The sequence below is a fragment of the Nelumbo nucifera genome, chromosome 3 (assembly GCF_055504915.1).
Source record: "Nelumbo nucifera cultivar China Antique chromosome 3, China Antique-T2T, whole genome shotgun sequence".
Taxonomy (NCBI): Eukaryota; Viridiplantae; Streptophyta; class Magnoliopsida; order Proteales; family Nelumbonaceae; genus Nelumbo; species Nelumbo nucifera.
Window position 1 is genome coordinate 58,556,948 of NC_142651.1, and position 20,898 is coordinate 58,577,845.

The 20,898-nt window shown below is 37.3% G+C and overlaps 1 protein-coding gene across 1 annotated transcript in view; it reads left to right on the top strand.

Moving 5' to 3' along the window:
• Positions 1-17,144, top strand: part of LOC104602151 (putative voltage-gated potassium channel subunit beta) — a 41,693-nt gene extending 24,549 nt beyond the window's left edge. The window contains exons 3-4 of the mRNA XM_010265739.3: positions 10,653-10,817; positions 16,639-17,144. Coding sequence (XP_010264041.1) covers positions 10,653-10,817; positions 16,639-16,752 — 279 coding nt within the window. The 3' untranslated portion in view covers positions 16,753-17,144. The remainder of the gene's footprint in view (positions 1-10,652; positions 10,818-16,638) is intronic.
• The last annotated feature ends 3,754 nt before the right edge of the window (positions 17,145-20,898 follow it).

Sequence of the window (20,898 nt, forward strand, 5' to 3'; positions counted from 1 at the left end):
TGGCAGCCCCACTCATTATCTTATATACTCATAAATTAAAGTCGATTACAATGACTAATATGCCCTTAATAGTGTGGCTACGGATAATAACATACAAACATGTCCCAAAAAGACAATATAATGTAATGGGCCTTGGGCCCAATAACACTAACTAATGATTATAAACAAGAAAAACATAAGAAACTGTTGAATCTCAACACTCCCCCTCAAGTTGGGAGTAGATTCATACATTTCCAACTTGCATTGATCATGTTTAAGCTTATTTCTTGCAACTCCTTTTGTGAGAGCATCGACTAGCTATAAGTTAGATGCAACATATGGTAGGCACACTTCTCCATATGTCACCCTTTCTCTTATGAAATGTCTATCCACCTTTATATGCTTTGTTCTATCATGTTGAACTGGGTTATGAGCAATATTAATTGTTGCTTGATTATCATAGTACAACATCATAGGTTCTTCTGTATTAACTCCATTCTCTTCCAGAGAAGCTCTAAAACACCATGTGCCATAGCTCTATATTCAACTTCTGCACTTGACTTGGCTACAATTGATTGCTTCTTACACTTCCATGAAATGAGATTACTTCCAACAAGAGAGCAAACTACTAAGGTAGATCCCCTATCATCTAAGCACCTGTGTATGCTTATAGCTTCAAATGCCCATGGTCAACAAACAATATCCCTTTGTCTGGATGTCCTATCAAATAAGCAAGTATCCTATCAATGGCTTCTTAATGCTGAACTCGTGAGGGCATTCACCACACTAACTGCATAGGAGATATTTGGTTGTGTCATGTACAAGTATAACAAATGGCCCACCAATCTCTAATACCTTCCAATCCTTTACTAGCTCACCATCTAAAGCATTAATTCTATGATTTTGGTCAATGGGTGTATCGGTTGGTTTAACCTCAAGCTTTCCTATCTCTTATAGTAGGTCCAACGCATACTTCCTCTGGGAAATGAAGATCCCATGTTTGTACCTTGCCCACTTCAATCCTTAGAAAATACTTTAGCTCCTTAAGATCCTTAATCTCAAACTCCCTGTGTAGGTTCTTCAATGCATCTATCTCACTTGGGTTCTTGATTGTACTTGGAAGATAAGTGTGTTTTTGTCTTCCTTATGTAACTTCTTTTGTGAATTAATGAAATTGTTATTGATAAAAAAAAAAAATGACTACGATGTCATCTACATACACTATCAACATTGACACCAATAATCCCCTTCTCTAAACAAACAAAGTATGACCGGATTGGGTTTGTGTATAACCAAACACAATCAATGCACTCCTAAACCTATCAAACCAAGATTTGGGTGTAATTATTTCAAAGCACATAAGGACTTCTTCAATTTGCATACCTTTCATTTGGCCACATCACTATAAAAACCAGTTGGAAGGTCCATGAACACCTCCTCTTGCAAGTCTCCATTAAGAAAAGCATTATTCACATCAAGTTGGTAGAGAGGCCAAGAGTAGGCAACTACTAGAGATAAGAGGATCCGAACTGAACTCATCTCGGCCACTAGTGCAAAAGTGTCAAAGTAATCTATGCCATAAGTCTGAGTGTACCCTTTTGAACCCTCCTTGCCTTGTACCTTTCTATGCTTACATCAGCCCTATACTTCATAGTATAAACCCATCTACAACCAAGCATTTCCTTGCTGTTAGAATGCTCGAGTCAGGGGCATTTTGGTCATTCTGGTGTATCTTATTGAAAGTGAAATGTCTATTGTATCTGAGTTTAAGTTATGTGTCCCATCTTCTATGAGGGACAAAATTGTCTTTCTTGTAACTCAAGTTTTTCATGAATAAAAGTCAAGTGGGTCGGCTAGGAGAGTGACTTTTGAACATCCTCTCTTCTAGTCTGTCCGAACACTCTTCTCCTCTCCTTCTTCTTCTTCTTTCTCTTTTCTTTCTTCTTTCTTCTTCTCTACTTTGACCTAGAAACAACTAGGGTTTATTCACATGGTATCAGAGCATTAAGGTCTGGTGTTCATTTTCTTGCTGCTGTCTTCTTCCTAGGTTCGCCACCAGCTTCACAGTAGGTTTCATCATCCTACAGTTGATCTGATTGAAGACTCGATAAAGGGCTGAAAAGGAGTTGTCGTTTTGAGGGCCTGGAGGTGAGAATGCCTCTGGCCGGTGCTGTGGTGGTCGTTGAAGTGGTATACTAGACCCTCTATTCAGTGTACGAAGAGGGCTGGTCGTATACAGGTATGGACACTGCTGTCGTGTGCTCAGAAATGGACTGTGAATGCTGATTTTTTTTTTGTGTGCTTCGAAAGTTAGTTGTTGTGGTGCTGGGTGAAACTGATACACATATCAGTCGTGTCTTTTTTTTGTGTTTTCTTACTCACATGTGTGCTGAAAGAAGAGTGGTAGACTGCTGATGTCCACAGCAGTGGTGTGGTGTTGATTGTGCTGTGGTGGCTGACATATCCATGTTTTTTAAATGCTTAAAAGTGAACCCCTAGACCTTGTGTGTAATCAGTTCTGCAGTGTGTAGAACAAGTGTTCGATGAAATGACTGAGAAATTTCAGTAGTGGTGTGTTGGTGGTAAATGGTCCTGCAGTGTGCAGTCCAAGTGTTTGATGTGTTGACTGAATGATTTCAGCTTTAGAGTGTAGTGTGTAATGTGCAGTTGAAGAAAGTGGGTTGGTGGTATTGTAAGTGAGATAAGTCTTGTGACAAGTGTGAGATTGTGGTGTATATTCAGAGGAGACATAATTGAGATGGCTTCAACTGTAGTTGGGAATGACAACAAAACAGGCATCATGCTCTCTTCAGATTATCTAAGTGTTCAAATGACATCCATCAAGTTGAATGGTGAGAACTATGTACCATGGGCAAAATCTGTGGAGGTATTCTTGAAGGCCAAGAGGAAAGTAAAACATGTGAGGAAGGAGAAACCTTCCTCTGATTCTCCTGGGTTCAGTGATTGGGAACAAGATGATGCACAGATAATGACATGGCTTTGGAACAGCATGGAACCAAAGATTAGTGTGAACTTCATGTTCCTAGATACAGCCAAAGAGATATGGGATCATGCTAAAAAGTTGTACTCTGGACAAGACAACACAACTAGGGTATATCAGTTATACCAAGAGTACTTCAATTTGAAGCAAGGAAGTCAAAGCTTAGAAGAGTATTATGCAAGTTTGAGAAACATCCGCAATGAGCTAAATGTGTATCACCCTCTAACATCAGATGTCCAGATCCAACAACAACAACGTGAACAGCTTGATGTGACTAGGTTTCTTGTGGGCTTGAAGGCTGAGTATGAGCCTGTCAGAGCACAGATATTGGGGGGATCAGCTCTCCCCTCACTTGAAGAAGTTTTTGCCCGTCTTAAGAAGACATCCATTGAGCCAGTGGAACATTCTTCCTTCTCTGATAGATCTGGTTTGGTAGTGACTAAAGGGAGTAGTCGTGGAAGTAGAAGTGGTGGTGGTAGCAGTGGTCCTCCAAGCAACCGTGGTGGACACATGTTTAACCGGGCTAGTGGCCGGACTGGAGGCCGTGAGTGGGGAGGCCGTGGAAAAGGAAGGGGTAATACTTAGAGAAAATGTACACACTGTGGCTTAGAGGGGCACACAGTTAATTTCTTCTATGATTTGCGTGGTCCACCCAACACTTGGGCTAACCATGTTACATCTAAGAGTAGTAGCACAATTACTGAAAGCCAGCAAACTGCACCAACCCCCTCCACACCCACTTGTGCTTCCGGGCAGGAAATGGTGAGTGTACCACAGGCAATATATGAGCAGTTCCTTCAAACATCTCAGCAGAACACAGCTACACTTGCCCATTCAGGTATGACTTGTTTAGCTTCCAAAGCCTCACCCTGGATCATTGATTCTGGCGCCTCGGACCATATGTCTGGGACTCCTGATGTATTTTCTTCCCTTTCTCGCACCTCCACATCTCAGACAGTTACACTTGCTAATGGTTCTACATCTCCTATTTGTGGTGTTGGTGATGTTGATCTCTCCTCATTGTCTTTAGCATCTGTTTTATATGTTCCTAAGTTCCCTTTTAACCTTATGTCTGTTAGTAGATTAACCAAGTCCCTTAATTGTTCTGTAACCTTCTATCCTTCTTCTTGTGTGTTTCAGGATCTCAAGACGGGGACGAAGATTGGTGGAGGGCATGAAGCCGGTGGTTTGTATTACCTTGATGGTGGTGGCCCTCCAGTGGCTTTTCAGTTGTCTCTTACTCCTCTTCAATGGCACTACAGACTTGGTCATCCCTCTCTCAAGGCTTTGAAGCTGCTAGTTCCTTCCTTGAGTCATCTTTCATCATTAGATTGTGAGTCATGTCAGTTGGGAAAACATCATGGAGTCTCATTTAGTCCAAGAACTGATAGTCGTGTCTCAAGTCCTTTTGCTTTAGTTCATTCTGATGTATGGGGTCCAGTTAAAGTGGTGTCATACAATGGGTTTAAGTATTTTGTAATCTTTGTTGATGACTTTTCAAGGATGAAAATACTTCGCTCCGATAATGCCAAAGAATACATCTCCTCATCATTTCAGCAATACCTAGAACATCATGGAATAATTCATCAAACTTCTTGTGCCTACACCCCGCAACAAAACAGTGTAGCTGAACGGAAAAATAGACATCTTCTTGAAATTGCTCGGTCCTTGATGATCAATATGCATGTCCCAAAGCACTTTTGGAGTGATGCTGTTCTTACATCCTGTTTTTTAATAAATCGGATGCCCATGTCAATCCTTGGAAGTCAATCCCCTTTCTCCGTGTTGTTCCCCACTTTGTCTCCCTTTCCTCTCACCCCAAGAGTCTTTGGCTGTGTTTGTTTTGTTCAGCACTTGGGGCCTGGAGTAGACAAGCTAGATGCTCGGGCTACGAAGTGTATTTTTCTTGGCTACTCAAGGACTCTGAAAGGGTACAAGTGTTATAACATTAAGTTTCATAAATCGTTTGTGTGCCCTGATGTCACCTTCTTTGAGTCAGTTCCTTTTTTCTCCAATGCCGGGGTCTCTTCTTCTCCCTCTGTGGTTCTTCCTGTTTTGGTTGTGGACCCCCTTCCCGTAGCTCCCACTCCTACTGCTCCTTCTCCCTCAGATCTTCATCTCCCTATTGCTTTGCGGAAAGGTAAACGTACTTGTACTTCTCATCTCATTTCAGACTATGTTTCCACTGCTCACCTTTCTGCTTCTCATTGCAAGTTTATGTCATTACTCTCATCGGTTCCCATTCCCAAGACTGTACAGAAAGCCCTTGCCTCTCTTGGGTGGCGGCAAGCTATGGGAGAAGAACTCTCTGCTCTACAACATAATCATACGTGGGAACTCACCACCCTTCCTCCTGGTAAGCACACTGTTGGGTGTAAATGGGTCTATACAGTGAAGCATCTTCCTGATGGCAGTGTGGAACGATTGAAGGCACGGTTAGTGGCCAAGGGCTATTCTCAGTTTTATGGTGTGGACTATATGGAGACATTCTCTCCTGTGGCTAAAATCGGTTCAGTTCGGGTGTTGATCTCATTGGCTACTATGTATGATTGGCCTCTCCTACAACTTGACATAAAAAATGCCTTCCTACATGGTGATCTTGTTGAGGAGGTGTATATGGAGCAACCACCAGGGTTTGTTGCTCAGGGGGAGGCTGGTAAGGTGTGCAGGCTCAAAAAGGCAATCTTTGAATTGAAACAATCTCCTCGTGCATGGTTTGGCAGGTTCAGTGAAGTGGTGAAGGCCTTTGGGATGAAACAGTGTCAGGTTGATCATTCTGTGTTTAGCTATAACTCAAAAGATGGAAAAATCTTGCTAGTCGTGTATGTGGATGATATTGTCATAACTGGAAGTGACAACAATGAAATTGACAGGCTGAAAAAATTCTTACAGGACCACTTCAATACGAAAGATCTGGGGAAGCTAAAGTATTTCTTAGGAATAGAAGTTGCGAGGTCAAAACAGGGGATCAACCTATGTCGGAGGAAATATGTTCTTGATCTACTTAAAGAAACAGGGTTGTTAGGTGCTAAACCAGCAGAGACTCCTATGGAACTCAATGCCAAGTTAAGTGTGGATGCAGGTGAAGAGTTTGATGATCCTGGAAGATACAGAAGGTTGGTGGGAAAGTTGAACTACCTGACCATTACCCGACCAGATATATCATTTGTTGTGAGTGTGGTGAGTCAGTTTATGCAACATCCCCGGGTTCCTCACTGGGAAGCTGTTCTGAAAATTGTTAGGTACCTAAAGGGTGCTCTAGGTCGTGGTTTGTTATACCAAAAAGGAGGACCTCTTGAGATAGTAGAGTACATAGATGCTGATTGGGCTGGCTCTATATCAGACAGGAGGTCAACCACAGGGTATTGTACCTTCCTGGGTGGCAATCTTGTAACTTGGAAGAGCAAGAAGCAAACAATGGTGGCAAGAAGTAGTGCGGAAGCAGAGTACAGGGCTATGGCCCATACCACATGTGAACTAGTATGATTGAAGAACCTACTACAGGAGATGGGTTTCTCAATTTACAAACCCATGAAACTATACTGTGATAACCAAGCTGCTGTTCACATCTCATCCAATCCTGTTTTCCATGAAAGAACTAAACATATTGAGGTGGATTATCACTTTGTGAGAGAGAAAGTGATAAGTGGGATAATAACTACATCTCATGTGAGCTCAGGAAATCAGTGGACAGATATCTTCACAAAGGATTGTCTCGGGGAAGAATAGATTACATTTGTAACAAGCTGGGACTATATGATATATACTCTCCAGCTTGAGGGGGAGTGTTAGAATGTTCAAGTCAGGGGCATTTTGGTCATTTTGGTGTATATTATTGAAAGTGAAATGTCTATTGTATCTGAGTTTAAGTTATGTGTCCCATCTTCTATGAGGGACAAAATTGTCTTTCTTGTGACTCAAGTTTTTCATGAATAAAAGTCAAGTGGGTTGGCTAGGAGAGTGACTTTTGAACATCCTCTCTTCTAGTCTGGCTGGACACTCTTCTCCTCTCCTTCTTCTTCTTCTTCTTTCTCTTTTCTTTCTTCTTTCTTCTTCTCTACTTTGACCTAGAAACAACTAGGGTTTATTCACACTTGCCATTAGGTAGATCCACAACTTCCCATGTTTGATTTTTAATTAAGGCTTCCATTTCCTCCAGCATAGCTGTCTTCCACTCAGGTTTGGAGAGAGCCTCACAAACAATCCTAGGTATAGACACAAAATCAAGAAAGGAAAGGAATGCCCAGTAGGAGGGAGATAAACTACTATAGGGAATATGTTGTGAGATACAATGGGTTGTGCACTTTCTCTTCCCCGTCTGAAGTGCAATAGGAAGGTCTAGGTTATCTACAATGGTGTTAGGTATAGGGGTAGTATCAATAGGAGCTGAAACATTAGAGGGAGCAAGAGGCATACCTGGGCTTGTGTTAGCTGAATCTAGAATCTCAGATGAGTTGATAGGAAGTGATGTGGGTTCCTCTACTGTGGACTCAACCTCCCTGTGTTGCCATAGGCATTATTCTATAAAAAACTGAGAAATAGGACATAATGGAGCAATCAAAGTAGATGGAACAACTAGGTTAAACACTAGAGCAGGTAAAGGAGTTGGAACAAGAAGTGTAGTTTGCTCATTTCCTCCCTCAAAACACTCTCCCTAAGAAAGACTCCTTGAAAAGAAAGGTGTAGACTAAATAAAAGTGACATCCATGGTAACATATCGACTCCCTAACGTAGGATCATAACAACAATACCCCTTTTGATTCTTTGCATACCCCTAATGGATTATGCCAAAGCATAGCCTGACCCACTAACTTTGACTCATTACTCTTGTTGTTGATGTGTTGACTAGGAAGCACATCAAGAAGGTAGACTCCATTCACTTCATGACCATTCCCAATTGTCCTCTTTGACTCTAGATCCTACAAAACACAATGGTCAGGAGGAAAATTATTGAACAATTAAATTTTTTTGCCAAATTACTTATAGATAAATGATTAGTATTCAATCCAGAAACATGTAGTATAGAAGGCAGGGTACTGGTATCAGTTATTTTGTTGGACCCCTTCCTAGTGGGAACATGGGAGCCATTAGTTGTAGAGACTCTATCTCTACTAGAGAAAAGGTAGTATGAAGAGAAGATGGTGGAAATATTGGTCTTATGTTCTGTGGCTCCTACCCCCTAGGTCTATAATTTAGGGAGGTTCCCCCTTACTTGTAGTGGGGGCTTGTAGTGGCATATGAATTACCTGTATGTGCAAATGAAGTATAATAACTAGCTCCTAGGCCACTTGAACCTTGCTGTCCACCTAGTGAAGAACTAGAATTAGTTGTATCTCTCTGACTAAGAAACTACCCTTATCTTTCCAACTCGCCCTAACTGCAGCTGTTACAACTGAATCTAAAGAAGTTGTGGTAGGTGGCCTAGATAAGTCACTAGTCACTGCCATATTAGCATTTGCTTTCTTATTTTTAAGATGACTTAGTATAAGATGTGAGTGAAGCTTCCAACAAGTATCTCTGGTATGCTTAGACTTCTTATAGTAGTCATAGATCAAGTCCTTCTTGTCCTCCTTCCTACCATTAGTACCACCCTTATCCCCACCAGACTTAGGTTTCAATGTGCTAACCATAGCAGACTACTCAATGTTTAAGTTCCTCATCATGACTTCCTCCTACTCTCTTCTCCAAACACAAAGGCATATGCCTAAGAGAGAGAGAGAGAGAGAGAGAGAGAGAGAGTTACACTATCATGGAAAAGAACATGTTGTTGTGCAATATCATACTTTGGGTTGAGTCCTTTTAGAAACCCAAACACTCTATGTTCTCTACTAGCTTCTAGTAAGTAGTTGCATCTTTACTACTTTCCCAAGCCATACTTTCCAACTGATCTATCTCCTACAGTTTTGAGGGCTAAAAAATAAACTGCAATAGATATATCTCCCTGCCTAGTAGCAACCACTTGATTCCTCAACTAGTAGGCCCTAGCAACATTCTTACTCTGCGAGTGCTTTGCAACTCCATCCCAAATGTCCTTAGTTGTGTTAGTCTATAGGAAGTTCTTGCTTACATGGGGTAATATAGAATTGCATAGTTAAGTCATCACCATGTAATTCTCCTATATGCACCAGGAAAAGTTAGTCTTAAGTTTCTTTTCTTCACTGTTGGCATACCCCAATTTTTTATGAGCACCAATCGCCATTTTGGCTGATTGTGACCACTCTAAATATTTTTTACCATCCAGCTTAACTGTAGTGATGGTCCCTGCCCCGAAAGGGTCACTAGCACCTCCTCCTCCTAGTCCCATTTCACTAGTAGACTAGTACTCATTCCACTGCCCTCCATAGTTCTCAAAACAGTTCAGAAAATCAATTGTAGACGAGGAAATATATCAATTCCCTTTAGAGGCCTCAACCTAGTACCCAAAAACCTTCACCTAGAAAGATTCTTGTCTCTGTGGGAGCCAGTAGAAACAGGATAAAAAGCTGCCACTCCCTCCAGAGACCTCAAAAAACTCCAGAACTTGAACTGCCCCTTCAGAAAACACCTAGAAGTCTAAAAAATCCTGAGCACCCTTCCTAGGTCAAAAATAAAGAGTCCTACTGCAATCAGGACTCTTCCTCCTCCAGTTGTTCTTGATTTCAATGATCAACCCAAGATCTGACACAGGGTTCTAGATCCACCAAAAAAATCCAAGACTTGGCACTTTTGAAGTCTTCAATCATCTCTCTAACACACCATGCAGTCGTCTGATCTTGGGCTGCATGATGAAAGACTCAAAAAATCCCAGAAGTGGCTCTTATACCAAGTAGAAAAAAAGAAAACAGTAATTTGATTTGATAACAGTGAAAAAAAGGAAAGAAAGAAAGAGTTCTTGATGAGAAGAGAAGAAGAGATGGGGAAAAGCCGATAATGATTTGGCCGCCCCACTCATAAAACAGTCCCAAAAAGACAACATAAACTAATGGGCCTTGGGCCCAGTAACACCAACTAATGGCCCAATAACACTAACTAATGAAAATAAACAAGAAAAACATAAGAAGCTGGGAGTGGAACTATGTAAATGTCTATGGTTCTTCTCCATGTATGGAGAGGATTTCTTATCCTCTTGCACCCTGGCTGTACAGTTTCATACTAGTTTAATATGAATTTTCTTTTAGTATTAAAAAAGAACATTGGTGTTGAAATTGGAGTTTTCTGTGCTGGTTATCATGGCCTATTTGTCAACCCTGACAAAAAATGAACATAGTCTAATTTTTTTGTTATGAGGTAGCAACCCAAGTGGCTATACAATCAATTGAATCTTCAAATTGGATACAGTTTCTTGATTTTGAACTCAGTTACTTGTGGTGTTTATTTGGGTTCTCCTGAATCATGGTGGATTTTTCATATAGCTTGCCTATTGTCTGAAATTTGTGTTTGTTATTTTTTTTGATAAATTTTCTATATTTTTTATTTAAGTCTATCTTGTCCCAGATCAATTAGATACCTGCATACCTACTATATTGATATCTATTCTTGTACATGGGTAATGGGAAAATGGTATCTCAACCTGTCAGGATATGCATGTTTTCTTGATTCGTAATCATGTATGTGCTTAGGTTTCAAATTCTTAAAGTGGTGGTGTTTACAGATCTCCAAATTATAATTATAATTTGTTTTGTTTTTTGGGTAGAACCTTGCTAACAGATCACTGGTTGATGATGTGCTGAGGAAAGTTAATGGGTTAAAACCCATTGCAGATGAACTCCATGTGCCTCTAGCTCAACTCGCAATTGCTTGGTGTGCATCTAATCCTAATGTCTCCTCAGTTATTACCGGTGCTACAAAGGAGTCCCAAGTAAGTTTGACACCATCTTTTTTATATTTTTTCATTAGTCTTATGAGTTCTGAGTTTTATGTTTCTTATGCTTACCTCAACCTCCCAATGAGTTTATCATGTTTTCTTTTTGACGAGTAACTGAAAGAGATTTTATTAGAAATTCAGAGAAAATGTAACAATACAAAACAGCCCGTGGGTAGGGTAGCAATTACTACCCAGCCCCATTAAGAAATGGATAAAAAGAGAAACAATAAACGTATTATAAACAGGCCCAATACAGCGGACTTCTAGAGACCCCTGGCTTTGCCAAACTATCGGCCAAACCATTTGCATGTCTAGGCACCAAGATGAGCTTTATATTTCTGTTCTGTACCAAACATTTGATCTGTCTTAGTTCATTTCTATAGATCCACACTGCTTTTTCATCTTTTTCAGCCACCCAGTTACAGCCTTGGAATCATATTCAATAATCAAGTTGTACAAATCCATTTCTTTAGCCTGTGGTAGACCCTGGAGTACTTGCAGCTCAGCTCTTGTAGAGTTCCTCATACCAATCAGACCAGAGAATAATGCAATGATGTTACCTTCCTTGTCTCTAAAGACCCCTCTCATTCCTGATGTATCAGGATTTCCACACTACTTCCATCTAAATTTAGTTTAATATATTCCTCCTCGAGCAGGGTCCCTTGAGTTTATCATTTTGTTTATCTCTATTTCCCCCTTCCTTTCTCCACTAAGAAATAAGAGGAAACAACTCAAGAACCTGGCACATTTCATCTCTAACTTTGTAGATGTGATTTGGGCTCTGGAAACATGATATTTGGGTTTTGTGGAAAGGTGAACTATTATGTTTCTTTGTTTTTCTTTTTCCTTTTTTCTCCCGGGGGGCTATTCTGATATTGGTGTGGTATATTTAGGTTCCATAACCTCGGTAGACATGATAAAAGAAAATACTTATAGTAGTATGGGGCTCAGGTTGATGACTAGCTTGGATTTTGATGGAGAGTAGTGGTGAGGATTTGGAAGAATGACCTTGGGCCATTTGTCATCATAATATCAGTTCTTAAGCTTTAGCAACTGGGGTGGAAGTGTCATTCGGATGATCAGCCAACATTTTAGTTGAGCCTAGGAGTATTAAGTTGTAATGGCTGGTTCTAAATTCGCCATCAATACTCTATAGTGCATGTTTTCTTGTAATGTAATTTTTTTGTGCCTAAAGCTTGAGGTATTCTTGGTTTAGTCTTCATCACTAGGAAGACTTGACATTTTTTATGCATATTTCTCTCATTTTCATTTTGTCAAATTTTTGTGTTATAGCTTGAAGAAGGGTGTATTGTTATATTCATGGTCTCACTTGGAATGGTCCTCTTGTTACAGAGTCACTGGGACCATCTCCAAGGTCTTTGCATGCCCTATGCATGTAATCGTGCTGAGACCTACCAATTTTACCTTTGTGGATGACATTATCAACTCTTTGTCTTTAAATAGAACTTTATTCAGCTTTTGATTCCTATTGTTTAATTTATTCTGGTTTTGAAATATGAGCAATTGTATACTTTCAATAATAACCTTTTGTTAAAATGATACAAGGAAAAACCTTTTTTCATCCATGTCTCAGGCAAGGGAAATGACCTGAAGATGAGCCAGATATTTTAAACACTTCAAGTTAGTACAATCTGGGGAGAGGCATTGGTTAGGACAACTATGTATTGTCTAGGATACTAATATTGAAATATGGTTATTTAATTTCAGAGAACTAAGGATATTTGAATACTAAATTGATGTGTGATAAAAGCCACATTTTTCCCACAAATGAAGTCCTGTATCTCTGATAAACTTTCTTTAATCATATCATTTTAAATTGTAGAGTATAATAAAGCTCTTTTTTTATAGGTTAGAGTATAAATGTATAATAGAACTTTATGACAACATTAGCAGAAATTTTCTCATTCATTTTCTTATTGCATTAATTTGTGCCATGTACAATTTAATAAACTGGGGTAGTTTATATTTATCCACTTCTATCTTCCACATTCACCTTCCCCTTGCCTTCCCTTCCTCTTTCTTCTTCAACATGATCAAGCCACTTTTGATTTCATTATCAAATAACAGTCCTGAGATATCACCAGCCAAAGTATGGGTGATTTCATTGACAAACAATGTGTCTGTTGGCATCATTCTTTATCTCCAAGGGTGCAGTTTTTTTTTGATAAATCTTTTAAGGATAAAATTTTTTGGTATCTGTTGAGAGTTTTCTCTTCAATAATAACCCACAACTATAACGTGCCAATCAAATGCTTGAATTTTAATGTTACAGTTGCCAGATTTATAGCAAAAATAGCAAAAGAAAAAATGTTACCATTTATACATCTTGTTAGGGTTTGATCCTCCACATATATGTTGGATTGAAATTTCTGTCTCTTATTTGCCATCTATGAGCCTATAGCTGGGTTACCAAATTCCATTTCTAGGCCATCTCTGATCTCACCCATAAACTTGGAGTTCCTTTATTCTTCTCTTTTTGTTTTCCCCAGTTTCATTGTCTCTTCAACTGATTTTCTTCTCTCATTAACCAGATTACATGCCCTACAATCTTTCAATCAATGCTATCTTTGCTGCTAGTAATTGTTAATATTGATTCTTGGTCTTGTTTAATTCATGACGATGAAAAACAGAGACTAGTTCTATGTGTGTGTTTTTATCTATTAAAGTGCCAATGTTCTCGTATGTTATGTATGATGAATATAAACACAAGAATATTCTTGAGGGTATTTAATCTGGTTTTATGATTGCTGAAAACTTTCCAAGAACCCCCCCCCCCCCCCCAATCCTTTTCCCTTTTTCTCTTGGCGGTGTTGGGATGGGAAATAGGGCTGGGAATGGGTTAAGACCGAGGGGCTGGTATTGGTGAGTAGGGAAAAGTAGGACTTGTAATTCAGAACTAGAGCAGTTTTAGGAGAAAATCAAGGAAATTTCTTAGCAGTTTCCTAATTTTTAGGTTTCGTTGAGTCAAGGATACAATGAGGGTCCTCTCATCATAACAGCAATTAGGTGCCCTCTTGAACTTCCATGCATCTAGTCAAGAAGATATAGACCCACTTTTTTCTAGGTCCCATGGTAATCAATACTAACACCAAAACCAGTCATCATCATCATCCAAGCCTTATTCCAATCATATGGGGTCGGCTACATGAATCCGTAACAAAACAATTCTTCTTACGTATTACACAATACAGAGGGATTAAGGGGTGGGGACAGAGCAGGGTTCACGTGAGGTCCACTGCAATGACCTTACCACAGGGAGCCTGCAGTTATGTGGGTTATTGGTAAAGTCAGTACGACTGGAAGATCCAAATTATCTAAAGGAGGGAAAGGTACTAGTAGAAATCCAAAAAAAACAACCACAGATCAGATGGCTAAAATTATATATATATATATATATATATATATATATATATAGATAGATAGATAGATAGATAGCTGAGTGACCATCTCAGCTACTGGGTTACTGGTAAAGTCAGTACGGAAGATCCAAATTATAAATGTCTGATATGGAAGGTGGTCCTTATCTAAAGGAGGGAAAGGTACTAGTAGATTAAAATCCTGTCTATACATGGGGGACATGGCCACTTAAATTCCTTAAATTGTAGCTATGATAAGGGCACCCTCATTGTAGCATGGCTCTTTTAGGTTTTTAACTTGTATTTTGATAACATTTAAATTTGCAATTTCCTTACCTAAAGTAGCCTGTTTACTAGGGGGCCGTTTGGCAAGTCTTTTTGGGAAGATCTTCTAGTAGCTCTGATAGTCAAAAGACACATTGAGCTTTTGCATTAAGATCTGAGTAGCCTGAAGCCCGTTTGGTTAAGGTGTGTCTTTTTGCATGAAGACGAATAGAAAAAAATACAAAAGCCCCATTTAGAGCTTCTCGAAAATCGCCCGTTTTGGTCTTCTTGCGTCTTTCGACGCATCGGCTTTTGGCGGCTAGATCTACTGCAAACCAAACGAGAAAAGACCAGATCGCGGTCTACCAGGCTTGTAAGTAGTCGATAGACCGCAAGAAAAGACGTGCCAAACAGGGCCTAGGTTAGTTTGTCTCTTGCAACTTGCCACAAGCCGATTTGTGCATTGGTTTGAACTGAACTAGTTTTCAAGTTGAACTGGAAACTAGCAATTTAGGTAACTTTTTTTTCTCAGAAAAAAAGAAAAGAAAACCATTTAGATAACTTTGTCTACAAGGCTCAACTGTTTTTTCTCAGTTTTGTATTTTGCCCTTCTACAATAAACAATTGAGAGCAAGATAATCTATATCTATCTATACTACTATTAATAGTACAAATGAGATTGTGGAACTTTCCTTCTTGGTTAAAACACCCATACTTTTGAATTTGGTACCTCTTTGATTGTGATGGCAGAAAATGTAAATTTTTATTAATGGTCATAAAATATAATTTGAACTTCTCATCTCATTCATTTCTCTTTCATTAAATCTTATATTTAAGGTATTAACTCACATTTACTCTCATTAAATCCTATGCTTAAGTTTTTCTTCTCGCCAATAAATTCTATTAATTAAATTTATATCCGATACTTTTAACCATATGAAACCCATAATTTTTTAAAACTGATCTAAAAATGAAACTAATCTTCCATCCAGGTGGCAGGTAAGCAATTCAACCATTTGGGTCAATTAACAATTTCATAGTTAAATAATTAATTTTTAAAATAAAGAATTACAAAAATTTAAAAAAATGTAGAAAATTTGGGCATGTCTACAATATTTTATATTATTTGTATTAAAGAAAAATAATTGTGATAAATAAGAATTATTTTTATTGATGATGGAAATGAAATATAAAATTTAAAACCAACAAAAAAAAATGAAATTGCTTTCCTGTTTGGTGGTGGGTTGGCAATTTAAACTTTCAGGTTAAATGTGTCAATCTTTGATGTCATAATTAAATAATAAAAATTAAAAAAGATAAAAACTCAATTGAAAAAACTATGGAAATTTTGTAGTAAACATTTTGTCACATCTCTATTATTATATATGCATCATATTAAAGCAAAATCTGTATGATAGATAAGAATTATCGTTATACATAAAAATATTACTATCATCATTATCATATAATATTACTGTGTGCAAAAGATATGCACATTTGCTAGTAAGGTCAAATTTGTTATAGTTCGAAGATACAATAAACAAACTTTTTCATGTAGACATCTCAGCCCTGACCCAACACAACCAATGGCTTAAATAAGTAAAATACCACCAATTGAGTGGTTGCTCAGTTGGTACGCTGGTGTGTTCCAGTAGAGACATGGATTCAATTCCCACAACCATCGATTTTGGGAGAGGGGTTATTGGAATGGTCCTGCACTATTCACACAGCCCCTATAGGGGATTCAGGTGTATCACCAAATACCAAAAAAAAAAAAAACATGTAAAATACCCATAGTTCATCAGCATTACAAGTATACCCCTATAACCTCCAACACGCTGAAAGAAAAACCAAACACAACTAAATACAATATATTTCTCTACATCCATGGCTGAGCACATCTTTCTGAAGCTTTTGCTGTCACAAAGATTCAATTCTGGTATGGAATCAATGGTGGTAGGGATAAACTTCTAGAATATGTTTATTATCTAAAGAAATGTGCAATGGTAGCCTTCATCAATTTTGTAGATAGTTTGCCTCTAGTACATTTGATAGTTCTTAGTAAATCTTTAATGGTAGATTTAATGCATTGACTCTATACTCTATTGTTGATACTATGATCCTTGATCAACATTTTCTATTTGTTGAAAGTTGTACTTCATTACTAAATGCAGATTCAAGAAAACATGAAAGCTATTGATGTGATTCCATTGCTGACACCTGAAATCATGGAAAAAATTGAGGCGGTTGTTCAAACTAAGCCAAAGCGTCAAGAATCATACAGGTGAAGGTAAGGACATGGACCAGCCACTTTGCATACTTCGCCAGTATGTCCAAGCCACAAAGGTTCCAAATTGCCGAGAATGAGAATTGGAGTGGTGGAGTGATGCTTCTGTTGATTGTGTTGTGTTTGGGAATTTTGGTTATTCAAGTCTGTGTCATTAGTCCTCTCTTCAGGAGGAAGGACTGTACCGAGTCTTACTTGATTCACCATAGAGGAGATTTTACCATGTCATATTCTTTCAACCATGTAATGATGATAGTATATAATACGTTTCAAAATTTTCTACAAGTTTTTTTTTTTTTTTATATCTCTATGTTTATAAATCTATAAAAATTATTCTTATTTGTCACACTTATTGTGGTTCATTAATATAGAGACATGTTCAAATGTTTTCTACATAGTTTATATATTTTTGTGTTTTTATCTTTTTAAAATTTTTAATATTTAATTATAACTTCACTAGTTGACACATTTGATCTGAAATGTTGAATTGATCTACCATCAAACAAGAAAAGAAGTTCACTTTTAGGTTGGTATTGAATTTTGTGTTTTATTTATATCATTAATAAAAATTTATTTTTTTTGTATAGTTTTTTAATATGATTAATATAAAATGTTAGGGATGTATCCAAATGTTTTCTACAGAGTTTATATTTTCTTCATGTTTTTTGTATTTTTATCTTTGTATTTTTATTGTATAATTATGAAATCAATAGTTGACACATATGACCCGAAAGGTTGAATTATTGACCTGCCATTAGGAAAACAATTTCATTTTCATGTTGATTTTAAATTTCATATTTTATTTCCAACATCAATAAAGCAATTTTTAATTATCACAATTATTTTTTCTTTAATATGATTAATATTAAAACACAAATTTCATTTTTTTTTGTTTTTATATTTTTCCATTCTTATTTAATTATGATATCAAATGTTGACAAATTTGATTCAAAAGGTTGAATTGTTAATCCACCATCAAAAAATAATTTTTATTTTTGGATTGCTTTTAAATTTATATTTCATTCTAACATCTATATTTTTTATTTATTTATATTTTAAAAGTTTTTATTTTATTATGGCATTATGGATTAACACATTTGGGTTGCTTACTTTTATTATGGCATTATTTTTGAATGGTTGAATTGCTTACTTGCTCCCATGATGGAAAAGTGGTTCCATTTTGGGTATATTTAAAAAATATATATGTATTTTATATTGTTAAAAGTATTGGATATTGATCTAATTGATAGATTTTTTTTTGGTATTTTGTGACAATAATATCTTAAATATGGTATTCAATAAAAGAATAGGAGTTAATACCCTAAGATAAGACTTAATGAAAGGGAATTAAATGAGGAAAAACGTAGTAGCTAAAATTACATTTTGTGCCCTCACAATTAGAGAGTGGCCAAATTAAAAAATATGGGTATCCTAGTCATGTAAAGGATTCAATGAATGTTAATGGAAGTTAATACTTTAAATATGAGAGGGGTTTGAATGAGGAGAAAAGTGGTTTTTCAAATTATATTTCTGTCCACAAAATTAGACAATGACCAAATTAAAAAACTAGGGTAATTTAGTTAAACAAAAGTTTCACACCATTGTTCACACTTTTAATAATGGTATAAATAAGCATTAAAGGAAAAATGTAAAATGACACTTTTGTTATAGTTTGTTTTCCAATTATTGAACAAAAGAAGTACTTTTGTGTCTTTTTGTCAAATAAGTAGTACTAAATAAAGATGTAAAATAACAAATTTGTCTTTGATTGTTTTCTAATTTAAACTTTAGCGAGGGGTATTTGTTGTCCAATGAAAATTCCAAAAGCTAGTGACACTATTCACACTTTTATTTCAATTTTCAGCCAACGGTTGAGGATTTTTATTGTGTGATGCTATCTAAATTCCTGAGGAGAGCTTCATTATTATTTTTAGAGTATAATGTGGATATGCGGGGTGCTCACAATGTAGTATAGTGGGCCGTGTTGTGCCAGCACATGGGACCTTCGCAGTAGGGGTGTCAATTAGACTGGATTTGGTCCGATCCAATCCAGTCCAATGCGAGTCCATTATCAATGGATCAAATCCAATCCAGTCCAATGAATATTTTGGACCATTTTGGACCAGTCCAATTCAATGTCTTGACCATCCAATCTGTTCAAATTCGTTTTGATTTAAATTGGTTTCAACCCAAACCTGGTCCATTGACACCTATATTCTTATCTTATATCAATGGACCAGATATTGGCTTAATCTAACCCAATTTAGTATAAATTTATTATGGACAGACCGGGTTCAATCCAATCTAATAAATATTTTGGACCGGATTGGTCCAATCCAATATGTCTTGTTGGTCCATCCAATCCGTCCAAATTGATTTTTGACTGGACGGGGTCTAATCCAATGCCGGTCCATTGACACCCTTACTTGGCAGGTCGTGCCTATTTGGTATGAATCCCCCAAGAGGGAAGCCCAGCACAGCCCAAGGCCCAAGCCGTAGTAGTCCTGGGCCGGTCCGGCCCATGGGCCTGTTCTTTTTTGCTTTTTGCTCAGTAAAAATGACAGAAGATTTGAAAAGAATAATAAAAAATTAACAAAACACTTAATAAAATAGACAACAAATTGAGAAGAAAAATCTAAAAACTTTATATCATTGGGCTTTTTGCACAAAAAATGACCAAGTTTGGTCATTTAGCAGTTTGGGTTACGTTTTGAAACTAATAGCAAAAATAGCGAGTGGGAGATATTTTAGTTTTTCTAGACAAAAATGCCCTTAAATAAATGGCTGGCCTATGACACCTATTTTGCTTTATCATTCTTCCTCTCTTAGGTCTTTTGTTTCTCCCTCTTCTCACCATATTCATAAGACTTTCTCCTCTATTTTTTTTTCTCTTTTGATAGAGTTCATCCTTTCTCAATACTCGGTAAAACTTATTGGCTTTAGTTGGGTTATGATTTACAAATCAAGCAAGACAACAAGAGCGAGTTTTGACCAGGTGACTCAGATCCGAGTTACAACTCCACCTCACCCTCTTTAGCAAAATCTAAATGTGAATCTATGTTTTTTTTTAGGAATCTGTGTAGAAAAACTGAATGTGGAAACATTAGTCAAGTAGGCAATAACTCAAATTGTGTGTATTTATCATTTGTTAAAATTAACAGAAGACATGTAAAGGATGTCATAGAAAGGATGATAAAATTGGGTGTCTTTGAGAATTAGGAATTTTGTTGAATATATACTACTTCATAGCCAGAGGACAAACTAACCTCTCTCGCATTATATTTGTACATATAGCCAAGGTTTTTAAAATTGGATCGAACAGTGAACCATTCTGGGACCGGTTTCTAGGTTAAATGATTCAACCATCCGGTTCACACGGATGATCCGTTCTAACTTAAAAAAATAAAAAATAGCTAAAAAATGTTGTTCAGGTCGACAGTTTGATGGTTTGACCGCCCGGGTCAGTGAGTTACTAACCAAATCAATGGTTTTTGGCAAAAAACGGTTTTAGGGTGAAATGGAACCGGTTACATGACCAGTTCCCAGGTTTTCCGGTCCGACTATCCAGTCTGGTCCAATTTTAAAAACACAGCATACAATTTGGGATTAATCCTGCCAATAGAAGGCCCTCAAGATTAAACTGCCCCTCAAAATTATATTAAAGAAATGAAAAATCTGATTTAGAACCCATATCTTTTGGCATATTTTGCCTTTTTTAATAGCTATTAAAGGCATTAGAAATGTAAGAAGATATGATTGAAGGAGGGCATTAAAATTGAAAATTGCTCAAAGAAATGACTAAACGAGTCACTAAATCTATAATTCAGTACACAACAATGCATGCTTATTCAACTATTGTAATAATAAGAATGAACAGGACATTGTTGACATGGCTGAATTCCGGCTTCAAATTTTAGCCAAGTTGAATATGCTAGGAGAATTGCCCACCCGGGTTCAGGAGAAGATACATAAAAAACTTTTATTTTAGGGGGAGTTTTCATGCTCCAGATTTTCTTTATCACATTCTATGTCCTAGTTGGATTGCTATTCATTTAGAAAGCCTCATTATAGGCTGTTTTAATAGAGAATTGCCCACTCGGGTTGGGGCCCCAGATTAACATATCCTCCCAAGGGATCAATGGAATAA